General features: G+C 34.9%; 1 protein-coding gene across 1 annotated transcript; it reads left to right on the forward strand.

Moving 5' to 3' along the window:
* LOC112797959 (uncharacterized) lies at nucleotides 1-4,259 on the forward strand. The gene is made up of 6 exons (XM_025841088.3): nucleotides 1-700; nucleotides 1,032-1,068; nucleotides 1,725-1,961; nucleotides 2,052-2,099; nucleotides 3,284-3,726; nucleotides 3,824-4,259. The coding sequence occupies exons 1-6, from the start codon at nucleotides 399-401 to the stop codon at nucleotides 3,894-3,896; spliced, it is 1,140 nt and encodes a 379-aa protein (XP_025696873.1). The 5' UTR covers nucleotides 1-398; the 3' UTR covers nucleotides 3,897-4,259.
* Nucleotides 4,260-12,473: the final 8,214 nt, after the last annotated feature.

The following is a 12,473-nucleotide window of genomic DNA, read 5'->3' on the forward strand; positions in this document are numbered from 1 at the left end:
ATAGAATGATGGATGTTGATGAAATTGACTAATCCACGACATTGAAATTTGAGATGAGCAAAAGAAAAAGGTCCAAAACAACCCCTATAGGGACACGTGTCAACCAGTAAGCAAGGTAAGTATCTTCCAAAAACTCTCACTTGAGAGCCATGATCACCACCACTCTCTCTCTCTCTCTCTCTCTCTCACACACGTGCTGCCTCCTTTTCCACGCCGCTCCTAACTCTCTTCACAGTTGGCCCCAACACACACTCACACCAAACCTCAGATATCCAAATTTCAAATACTATCAAATTCCCAAATTCGCCAAACCCTAACAAATCTAACATAACATAACATCACATCACAATCATCACGCACCAAAGCGCTTCACTGTAATTAGCTACCTACTTTCGTAAATGGGGGCGGTCACGTCATCGATGGCGGCCAAGTTCGCGTTCTTTCCGCCGAATCCGCCGTCGTATGAGGTGGTGGTGGAGGAGTCGACGGGCAAGGCGACGATGAGCGGGGTGTCGGCCAGGGAAAACGTCGATGTTTTGAAGCTCATGACGCGGAGAGGGAACAGCATCGTCGCCGTTTACATAAGGAACCCTTCCGCCGCACTTACGCTCCTTTACTCTCACGGCAACGCCGCCGATCTCGGCCAGATGTACGACCTCTTTTGCGAGCTCAGCCTCCACCTCCGGGTTAACCTCTTGGGGTATGTGTATGCTCTTCTCTTCTCTTCCTCCCACGTGCCCTTCACGTGATCCTCCAATTATTATGCATCGTGAATTCGTGATGTGATAGGAATTTGAATTATTGTTGTTGTTATTGTTGTGGTTGTTTATGAAATTGTTTTGGATTTTTGTTTGATTTTTTAAAAAAAGTTTCATTTTTATGTTTCTGCTTGCCATGTGAAGTTGTTTGATGTAGTGTGCTTATTTGATGTGATGTGATGCGAATTGAATGCTTGTTGCTTGAATTGGAATTATTATTATTATTATGGCCAATTCATGATTTGTTTTTTCTTTTCCTTTTTGTGGTTGTAGTTATGATTATTCTGGATATGGCCAGTCATCTGGGAAGGTATGCTGTTATTGTTGCTGTCGTTGTTGTTGATGTTGTTGTTATTATAATATTAATAATATTATTATTATTATTTATGTTGTTGTTTTTTTGTTGGATTAGCTCCTTGTTTATATCTTAGCTGGATGTATTTTTTCTATTTTTGGGATTGACTTGGTTTTAATTAACCATTCTATTTAATGACGTGAGGTTATTGTGTATTTGGAAGTTTTGACCCTTGAGGCTCGAAGTACTTCCTCTTAGTTGACTGGAATTTCAAATATGTTAGCTAAATTGGATGGAGAAATTATTTACTTTTATTTTACGTTACCCTCTTTTTTTAGTTTACTTTTCTTAAAGGAAGAAATAGTGGGAAAATTACAGAGTGATTCCCCCCCCCCCCCACCCCCCCGGCTCTTTTTTCATAAGCATCCTCTATTTAGAAACCAAAATTATTAAATTATAAAAGAAAGAAAAAGAGGATTCCTTCTTACAATCCTAACTTGATGGATTATTGGACATTATGTATATATATATATTTCCGAAGTTGAAAGTAATAACAATGGAAAAAAGAAACAGGTGGATTAATCAGTGATCATTATGTGTAGTATAATAGCTTGATATTTGTTTTATGTGAATGGGAGAGTCAGTTCAACAATGTGCTATTTTCTGGACAGCCCAGTGAGCAGAACACTTATGCAGATATAGAAGCTGCTTATAAGTGCCTGATTGAGAACTATGGAGCAAAAGAGGAAGATATTATCCTGTATGGGCAATCTGTTGGTAGCGGACCTACCACCGATTTGGCTACCCGTCTACCAAACCTTAGGGCTGTTATTCTCCACAGTCCAATATTATCTGGCCTTCGAGTCATGTATCCTGTGAAGCGGACATACTGGTTTGACATTTATAAGGTTTTATCTCTATCAATGCTGAATTGATTATTCACAATGTTCAATCAAGTTTGCAACTTAGTTTTAATGATGTTTGGATGTTTGGTGCAGAACATTGACAAAATTCCCTTGGTAAATTGTCCAGTTTTGGTCATTCATGTGAGTATACTTGTTTTCCTAATTAAAAATTTAGTTGTGTTGTTGTGTTGCATTGTTATATTGTACACATGAACTTACTATTATGTAGTAATTTTTCAAATGGTAATATTGATCTTTACGTTTAACCTTCTTTTGGTGACTCGTGCTTTATGAGAATCTTTCCTTCTGCTATCTAAGTTGTAGGCCCTCCCCTTTTCGACTAACAAACTTTATGAGATTCTTTTCTTTTGCAATATGAGTTGTGGGCCCTCTCTGATTAAAACTAATATAAATTGTGTAACTTTTTTGTACATACTTTCATCTTTTTTGATAATCAATTGCTTGAACCAAATCCAGCTGTATGGCTTTGTTCGTTAATATATTCCTGGTAGCCATGCTGATTACAAAGTTCATTTACCATGTTGTGGATGTCCATTACTCCATTTGAGCTTTGTATTAATATTTCTCAATCATTATTAATGTAGTTACGGCAGTTGTGCTATATTTCTTTGATAGGACTTGAAAGTGGAACACTATTATAATTTAAGAAATCTAAGAGTTATTTCTGCTGCTGAATAGTGCTCATATCAATGTGTTATCTGTATCAGTCCATCGGTTTAGTACTTAGTACAAAATACTAATGACTGATAGTTGTAACATAAATGGAAAATGACAAAATCACTGCAGTATTGCATAATCAATCTCCAGGGGAAAATCTGCTTTCATCGCTTTCCTCCGTTCCTAATCCTCACCTAAAACCTTCTTATTTTTCCTTCCTAATTCTCCTTCTTATCTCATCACCAACAGAATCAGATTCCTGCTCGCCTGCCATATTCTTTGTTTCAAAATATACTACCCTAATTGATTCCTACCCTATTAATGTCCCATCAACATGGTAATATGCTTAGTTGAGGTTCTATTACACATTGGCACGTAGATGCACATTTTGGAATGTACTTGTAGCCAACCTGAGCAAGTTTGGTACCAGTAAAACATGTTTTTCCTTCCATTCCTTATTAATAAGTCATGAAAAATTTCTTAATGTATCTGAAGTGAAAATGACTTTGTCAATATAGAATTAATGTAGTAATGAATTAGAACACTCGTGTCATTGGTCAGCTGTTTTTAAATGTCTCTACTACTTGGATAACGCTATCAGTGTTTCAAGAATGTATATATATTAAGATGTACTGTTTATCTTTCAGGGAACTGCTGATGATGTAGTGGATTGCTCCCATGGGAAGCAACTTTGGGAACATTGTAAACAAAAATATGAACCCTTGTGGGTTAAGGGAGGAAACCATTGTGACCTGGAACTTTACCCTCAATACATAAAGCATCTCAAGAAATTCATTGCAGCTATTGAGAAGTCATCGCGACAAAACTCTGGATTGGGATCTATATCGGATCAACTAGATAAACCTCGGACCAGCACAGATTTTAGGGAGAAACCTAGATCCAGCATGGATCAAAGGGAGAATTCTAGACGCAGTGTTGACTTCAAAGAAAAGCCTAGGGCAAGCACAGACCATAAAGAGAAGTCAAGAACTGCAGATAAGAGAGATAAATCAAGAAAGAGTGTAGACTGTCCTGATAGGCCGTGTAATGGAGCCGAGTTGCCTGAGAAAGCTAGGAATAGCATTGACCGGTGAGTTTTGAATTATATTTATATTCAATGTTGCGAAGTCATTTTCTTTGCCCTTATTCTGTTTTTGACACTGTTTTCTCTGAGTTATGGTTTGCAGTTTCGGAGAGATGGTGAGATCAGTTGGATTGTGCAATATTGATTGTTTCAGGCCCACGGCAACTCATGCATAAAAGATGGTGATAAAGCTTACACATTGAGGTTGTAATTTTCTCATTAATTATTTTATTGGTTGAAGGGTATGTATTGGTGATGGGAAAATGTTCCATAATGTCCAATTTATTTTTCTAATGAAATAGATCAGAAAAGAAAAGGAAAAAAAAAAGGTAACTTAGCCAAGTAGATATTGTGCCACTAAGTCTTCCTTCTAGTTCATAATCTAACACCTCTGTTTTTGGCATTCTACCATGGACCTAAACGTAGGGAATTGTATTCTTTGGTGTTGATGAATGATGAAGCTATATAGAACAACGCTTCCCTCGTACAAAAGTGTAATTTTTTTAAATAATATTTGCTTGTTCGGCTTTTGCATATAATCAGAGTTATATCAACATTTTTCCTCATGTAAAACACATTGAAATCTGAAAACAACGCTTCACGCAATCATTTTCTGTGTATCCAAAAGTATTGTTTAATATAGTAGTATTTTCTATGAGCTTGTTAGCTGATAGGTGTCAATATAACTTATAGCTAATTGTATAGCAATTTATCAATTGTGACTGTTCATTTTCTGTCTTTTTTTTCGGTTATATGTTCATTTTTTGTTTAAACGATGCTAACAAGATAACCTTGAACAAAATATATTAACGTGCAAAGTGCAAAGGCTAATCTTAATGTTGTATTCACCCAACATTAATTCTTGTACATTTTATGAAAAATAAAACAAAATAAAATGGCTTGCAATTGTTTGTGATCTAAAATTTAATGTATAGTTTTTATCTGAAAAAAAGGAATAAAGAGGGAATTTAAGGTGAAGATTTACATGTAGTTGTTTTTATACGAAGTTAATAGTTGAGAATTGTTAAACAATTTAATATATTTAACTAAATTATTATCTAACGGTGTTTAACTATTAACTTCAAATGAAAGAAACAATAGATGAGAACAAATATAATACTAAATATTACTTGTTCTTACTTGATAACCATTGTTTTGGGGATAAATTACTCGAGAACATTTAAGTATTTAACAATGATGGTATATATGATTCCAAGATTAACATTTAACATTTCACAATTAACAATTATAACTCAGAAAATATATAATTCTAGTAGGGGACCTATAGGGGTGCACATGGCTCGATTCGACCTGAAGACCCGACCCGGAACATTTTAGGGGCTAATTTGGTGTGATTTCATCGGGTTTAGGGTCGGGTAAGGGTTTCAAAAATAGACCCAATCATTATTTCGGGTCGGGTTCGGGCTATAACTCGGGTCACCCGAACTCGGTCTAGTGGCCCGGTCATCATACACAATTAATATTTTGTGTTATTAGTAATGGATAATGGCTATTCTTATGTGGAATTTAAGTATTGTAAACCTTAATATTTTGTGTTATTAGTCATTATAAGACTATAAGTTAATGTTTTATGTTTAGAATGCATAAGACTTTAGACTAATGCATAATATTGTGTTATTTGTATTGATTTAAATATTTGGTGTTATTAGACAATATTAGTATTGATTGTGGTTATGCTTTAATTTTGAAGAAGGATTGATTCTTGTTATATTTTTCTAAGTGAATTTTACCATGTCAAATAATGGTTGGAGTCTTGGAAATTTGGATATTTTTACATGCTAGCTTATAAGAAGGTATTAATGTAATGTAATGTTAACGGTTCGGTTTTCACCCGGTATAATTGTGGCCCGAAAGTGTGTTTGTTTCATTAGGTTTAGGGTCGGGTTCGAGTCTAATAAGTAGACCGGGTGTATATTTCGAGTCGAGTCTGGATCATATCAAACCCGGCTTCACCCGATCTATGTGCACCTTAGGGGCCTATGCCCTCATGCACCATAACTTTGGTCCTTCTATGGCTGGACCTTGTTTGAATTTCATTCAATGATCAATAATATTCAATACAAATACACAATATTGTGTATTCTCATGGATTATGATTGAACACAGTATTTCATATAAAATGAGTACAAATACCTTTTTTATTTCTCTACAGGGATCCCATAAACTTTCTAGTTAATTGAGAATTGGACCAAAAAACAAATGCATAAGGAGCATATATGAACCAACCTATAACATATATAATGAAGTTATTGCCTTGGAAAACCATGCAAAGGAAGAGAGTGCTTCGATCAACAATTTATAGAAAGCAATATATAAAAGTACGTCTTAACAAATTGTTGTTTCTTCTTTTTTTTTTTCGGTAAGTTACACCCTTACACACACATACTCTATTACTCTCCTTCCCTTCTCCATGAGTTCCATATATCAACTTTCTAATTATGGCTAGTATTTAAATTCGGTGCACCTTTTAGCAACGCAAACATAGTTGCCACTTGCCACTAAACCAAACCTTGCCGTGCACAAATTGTTGTTTCTATATTAGTATTATCATTGATAAAGAGGCAAAACGAACAAGAAGAAGTTGGAGTATTAATGATAATGTGTGTGTCTTTTTTATTTTTTTGGGGTCTAGTAACTGTCAATGATAATGATTAGAAAAAACTAACAGGTTACAGAAATAACTCCTCTTAAAAGTCAGCTTACTACTTTATGCCCAATGATTGTTTTTGCACTGGTTTGGGCTACTTGCTTGATCCAATCGATTCTTTTGCTCAAAGTAACTCGCACACAAAAATACAATTTATAAACTAAACTTAATTATTAAAATCATTTTTTTAATCCAATTTTTTTTAATCAAAATCAGCTATCAATTGGTTTGGTAGTTAGTTTACTAGTTCATTTAAATAAGTGTCGAAAATTCAAATTCTGCTTTGTGCATGTAGCAAGTCATTAGCTAACAGCAAACACTTAAATAGAGTTCGTCCTTTGGCTCTCAGACTGAGAGATACCCTAAAAAGGAGTAAAATCTCTCCCCGGTCCCTAACAATTTCTCCTTGACCATTAAAAAATAACAAGGTGATCCTTATCCATTCTCTTTATGTGATCGAAAGGACCCTGTAATAGTTCTTCCGTGAAATGTAACCGAGAAATTCTATGTGTAACGATAACTCTCTGACGTGGATTCAAACGATTTGATGAGACAACTAGGTCCTTGTACAATCATAAAAAACGTTGCCGTTTTGATGCACGATGGAATCAGATTCTAACATACATTCCTCATTCTCTCCCTGACATATCACACACTTTCACTCGTTGCCCTCATCTCACACATAGAATTACCGTAAACCCTAGAGACTATCAGACTTTCTGCCAGAAATGACGACAAAGGAGAGCCGACGATGGCGAGGTAACTGCGCAGTAACGTGGCATTTGCTGATGGAGGTGGTGATGTGTTGTTGACAGAGCCGCACTTCCCTTCTTGGAGGTTAGTTTCTTCAACCGTTTGTAAACTACATCATTGTGGTCCTTCATTTGTTTATTTAAAGCAAGTATTCTTTCTATGGACCACTATAAAGTATGATATATGTATTGTTTTACATTTGTGAAGAACAGTCACTTTCACTAGGGTTGGATTATTACTTCAAGTAAAGCTTTTTTGTCTGTTTTGGGTATATTAATGTCTGTTAATTATAATTTATTTGTGGCTTACTGAGTAAAGTTTATATATTGCAAATGTCTGTTGAGATTATACCAGTATTTCACCATAAGGGGTAGTTTGAAAGAGACAAAAATGGAATGCTTTACTACCTTGATGGTAAGGTGGAGAGATTCTCCAAGTTGGACATTGACTTTGTTAATTTTAAGGATTTAGAGGAGATGTTCAAAGGTTTTCGATATATATAGTACAAGACTATGTATTGACAAGACCCCACTGCTCCTTACCTAGAGGCTGACCTCCACATTTTGAAAGGTGACAAAGAAATTAACCAGATGTGTGATAACAAGATGGCAAATTTGGAAACTAATGAGTTGCATGTATATTTTGATCATCCTGTGAATCAGCCAATTGTGAATGAAGCAGGAGATGTTCCTGTAGAGTTGAGTGATTCCTCCACTGATGATGGCTATGAGAGCGCTGAAGATGAGGTTTATAAGCCTCCCCTACCTAGTTATGAGACACTAAGCAACAGTAGTAGTGAGGAGTTAAGGTCAAGGAACAGGCCCGGGAATAAGAGTAAGAAGGACACACCAAAAAATAAGACAATGACACCTAAAAAGATGAGAGCAACACCTAAGAAGAATACTATGACACCTATGAAGGTAAGAGTTAATGATGATGATGGTCTATCTCTTAAAACCAAGAAGACAAAAAATAAGAGATATGTGGGGAGGATAAGAAGGCATATCTTGGATAGGGATGAGGCTGTGAATGGGCCAAGGCAAGGGCAACATGATGGAGACAAGGGTCCAAATTGTAATGACACTATGGGTGAGGATGAGAGCCTAAATGAAGTGCCTAGAGTAGGGGCCAATGATGAACCCATTGTGGAAGAGGTAGATTTTGATATTGACAAGCCATACCAGTATGAGTTAGAAGAATTAAACTCTCTAATTTCTTCTGATGATGAAGGCAGAAAGCTAAATTTTATGAATTTGATGATGACACTAGTTATGGTGAGGTGAATTTTGAAGTTGGAAAAATGTTTGACACTATGGCACAATTCACGCAAGCATTAAAGAACATATTTGTTTTTTAAGGAAAAGAGTTGGAGTATATAAAAAATGAAAAGCATAGAGTGAGAACAAAGTGTGCGGAAGAGGGCTGTCCTTGGCTAATCCTAACTTCCTGGAACAGTCGAGAACTGTGTTTTCAAGTCAAAACATATGTTAAGGAGCACACTTGTGGTAGAAATCTTACAAACAACATGGCAAGTAGATCATGGGTTACAAACAAGCTAGTGAAGAGGTTGGTCATACAGTCACAACTATCACCTAAGGAGGCTTTAGAGCACATGAAAGAGAACTATAATGTCCATATCCACTATAAAATGATCAGCAAAGCTTTAAAGGCAGCTAGAGAGGAGGTTGTAGAAAATGAAAAAGAGTAATTTGAGAAGGTTAGAGATTACTTGTGTGAGCTTCATAGGAGTAATCCAGGGTCAACAACTATAGTAGATGTCATCCCCCAACCTGAATCACTACCTGTGTTTGACAAGCTATACATATCATTGGATGCATGCAAGCGTGGATTCAAGGCAGGATGTCGTCCTTTAATTGGACTAGATGTCTATTACCTAAAGAGTTATTTTGGTAACCACCTCCTTTCAGTCGTGGCTTAAGATGCTAACAACCACTTCTTCGTAATTGCTTATGTTGTGGTTGACAGTTAATGTACTGAAATGTGAAGGTGGTTTCTAACTCTCCTCCAGGAGGACCTAGGCTCATGCACTGAATTTGGCTGGAATTTAATTTGTGATCAACAGAAGGCATGTTAATTATTTATGTGATAATTACTTTTGTTGATACTGAATTTTATTTTATGTGTTGTTTTATTTGATACCTAATCTAAATTATTAATCCAATGATTGTGTGCCTATTGTGTGAAAGGTATTGGAGGTTTCTCTTCAAGAAGTTATGCCACGGGCGCACTATAAGAATCGTGTTTTCGAAAAAAATTTGTTAAGCAATGAAAAGATAAACTATCCAAGTAGGCACGGACCTACATGGAACCATTGGGGGCACTTGCCCCCACTCTCATTTTATTTTTTTTTAAACAAAAAAAATATACATATATAATATGTCCCATTTTAAATTTTAAATAACTCCACTACAAATAAACTAAGTCCAATTATTTAAAATCCTAAATCTATTTTATCTTTTTATTATTTTGATTATTAGTTAACCTAATTAAATTTAGTCTTTTTTCAGTCTCAAATCCCAACCGTCACTCATTTATTCTCTTAAACATTCTTCTTAATTTCATATTTTTAACCTTCTTTTTCTATTCTTTATCTAGTGGTCATCTTGTCTTCATCAAAAGATAAATTTTAAATTCTCTATTTTGTTTTATAGAGCTCTCTATGATTTTATATTTTTTCAATTTTATTATTTCTCTTTTTCATATTTCTGATTGCAAATTTTAATTCAAACAATTATAATTTAGGTATTGATCTATTTTTTTATTCTCTTCGTGAATTTATATATTTTATTTTATTTTTGATTTAGTAATCTTTATTATTTATTTGTTTATCTTTCATTCTATTATATTATATGTAATTATGTTGCATATAAATTTCTAAAGTAAATTGATCAATTTACTAATTTAGAATATATATTTGTTATTTTTAGAAATAATAATGAACAAATATTTCAAAAGAAAAAAGCTACTACTAGAATCTGAAGTTACTTCATTAGTCTCTTCTAATAAAAAGAAGTTTTTAGAATTCAATGTAAAAGGCCTTGTAGCTGATCCTGTATAACGATCCAAAATTTTAAATTATGATCTAAATGATAGAGATGAAGGTAGATGAGCTTATTTGTAAATAAATCCTTGTCAACCAAGAGAACATAATTTTTTATAAACATATTTTGGGACTTTTTTCCATAAATTTAATGCTGATTGGTTTGATGAATTTGACAATTGGTTGGAATATAGTATTTCAAAAGATGCTGTTTTTTGTCTCTATTGTTATCTTATGAAATCTGACGGTGCGAGTAATGATGTTTTTGTAAAATAGCTCTTTTTAAATTTAAATTAATATATCTTTTGATAACAATGTGTATTATTTTTGCCCCCTCAACATAAATTTTCTGGGTCCGTCACTATATCCAAGGGTTTAGTGTGGCAATGTGCAAGGAGTATAACAACTCCAGAGTTTCGTGCGAATATGAACAAGTTGAAATCGGTGAACCAGTGAGCTTGGGAGTATCTATCCAAATTTCGTGAATCTGCATGGACTAAAAGCCAATTCTCTCACTATCCGAAGGTTGATAACATCACTAACAATATGTGTGAGTTTTGGAATGCTAAGATTGTGGAGTATAGGAGCAAGCTGATTTTGACAATGTGTGAGAATTTGAGGTGTTATATAATAAAAAAATGGCTAGGTATAAGAAGAGGTTAAGTAATTATCATGAGAAATTGGCTCCTGTGCAACAGCAAAGATTGGATGAATTCATTAAGCCCGAAAGTACTAAGTGGACAGCTGAGTGGACTGGAGCCGATGAAAGAGTTATCTTTGAGGTTCAAAGATGTCAAAGCAAGTTTGGAGTGAATCTAAAAGCAAAGACATGCACTTGTAATTTATGACAGTTTATTGGTAATTCTCTAGTAATAGTAATTTGTAGTTTCTATTATGTACACTTGTAATAAGATAATTTGTTGCAGGCATGCCTTGTAAACATGCAATTGCTGCAATCTCAAGGCTGTGGAAGCTTAACTTGAAACCTGAAGATTTTGTGCATGAATGGCTTACCATGGATGCCATGCATGCCACTTATGGTATAACAATTCAACATGTAAATAGTGAAGAATTTTGGGAGACATCAGATGCTCTTAGACCAGTGACATCTGCCATTAACAGACCCCCTAATCGTCCTAGGAAGAGAAGAACTGTTGATCTTGTGTCTGAGAGCCAACTAACAGGGAACAATGTGAAGAAGGCCTTCGAAGTGACATGTAGCAAGTACGAAAAAAAGATCACTATTATAAGACATGTAAAGGAACTCCAAGGAATCCCAATTGGCAACCAAAAAAGAAAAAGGCAAGACAATCAAAGGTACAATAATTAGGCTAGTATTAGGATTTACAATGATTTAAATGTCTTATAATGTGACTATCGAAGGGATTTATATGTCTTGCAAATGGTTTAATGAGGGGTTTATGTATCTTAGATATGGTTTAACGAGGAGTTTATATGTCTCCTAAATGTCTTATTATTGTTTACAGGGTGATAACCCATCTAATATTGCACCTAAATCTGGTGCTGCTCCGTCTGCAGTTCTAAATTCTGTGGTTAGTTCATGGCTAATTTATGTTATCAAATTATGATGTGAATTAAAATAGGATACCTAATATTGTGCAAAAATTATAGGCCAAAGTAAGGAACCATAAAAAGAAATTACCAAGAAATGTTACTCCAATGATGCTTCAGCAAACAGGAGAAAAATTTCTAGTATCCTAATCTGTTCCTACAAATGAGATAATAGTAATAAAAAACATAATATTGTGACTAAGTTTTTACTATGATGTTCAAATTCTAATTCACATTATTTTTCGTCAAAAAAATAGGCCCAAAATATCAATGGACAAAGTAGTGAAAATGGCAATGGATCATAGACACCAAACACAGCCATACCTAACCTAACTGTCCCAGGCCCAACCACCACTACAAGCAATCATGTCTTGAAAAATATGATCAACGATCCATAGATTTCTGCTCCATTTGGAAAGAAGTAGCCAATTCGTAAGCCATCGACACCTCAAGTTTATGGCCAGTTACTTCCACCCAATGTGCCCACAAACCAAGCCCCACTAACCCAACCAAGGATGGCTACAAGATCAATTAAGTCTATTGAAATTTCTCTCGAGACATAGGCGGTAACTAATGCTGACACAATAGTTAGAATGTTCCAATTCATCTCAACACTAGGACTCGAATAAGGAATCAAGGGACCAAACTTCGGAGCACCACCAAGCTTTAAGGAATTTGAAACTAATGCACCACCTTTCA

This window comes from Arachis hypogaea, chromosome 4, assembly GCF_003086295.3.
Source record: "Arachis hypogaea cultivar Tifrunner chromosome 4, arahy.Tifrunner.gnm2.J5K5, whole genome shotgun sequence".
Taxonomy (NCBI): Eukaryota; Viridiplantae; Streptophyta; class Magnoliopsida; order Fabales; family Fabaceae; genus Arachis; species Arachis hypogaea.

Excerpts from the sequence above, each read along its gene's own strand:
- LOC112797959 (XM_025841088.3), top strand. The coding sequence starts at position 399 with ATGGGGGCGGTCACGTCATCGATGGCGGCCAAGTTCGCGTTCTTTCCG. Across the intron at positions 1,069-1,724 it reads ATGGCCAGTCATCTGGGAAG|CCCAGTGAGCAGAACACTTA; the intron begins GTATGCTGTTAT and ends TTTTCTGGACAG. Across the intron at positions 3,727-3,823 it reads GCTAGGAATAGCATTGACCG|TTTCGGAGAGATGGTGAGAT; the intron begins GTGAGTTTTGAA and ends TATGGTTTGCAG.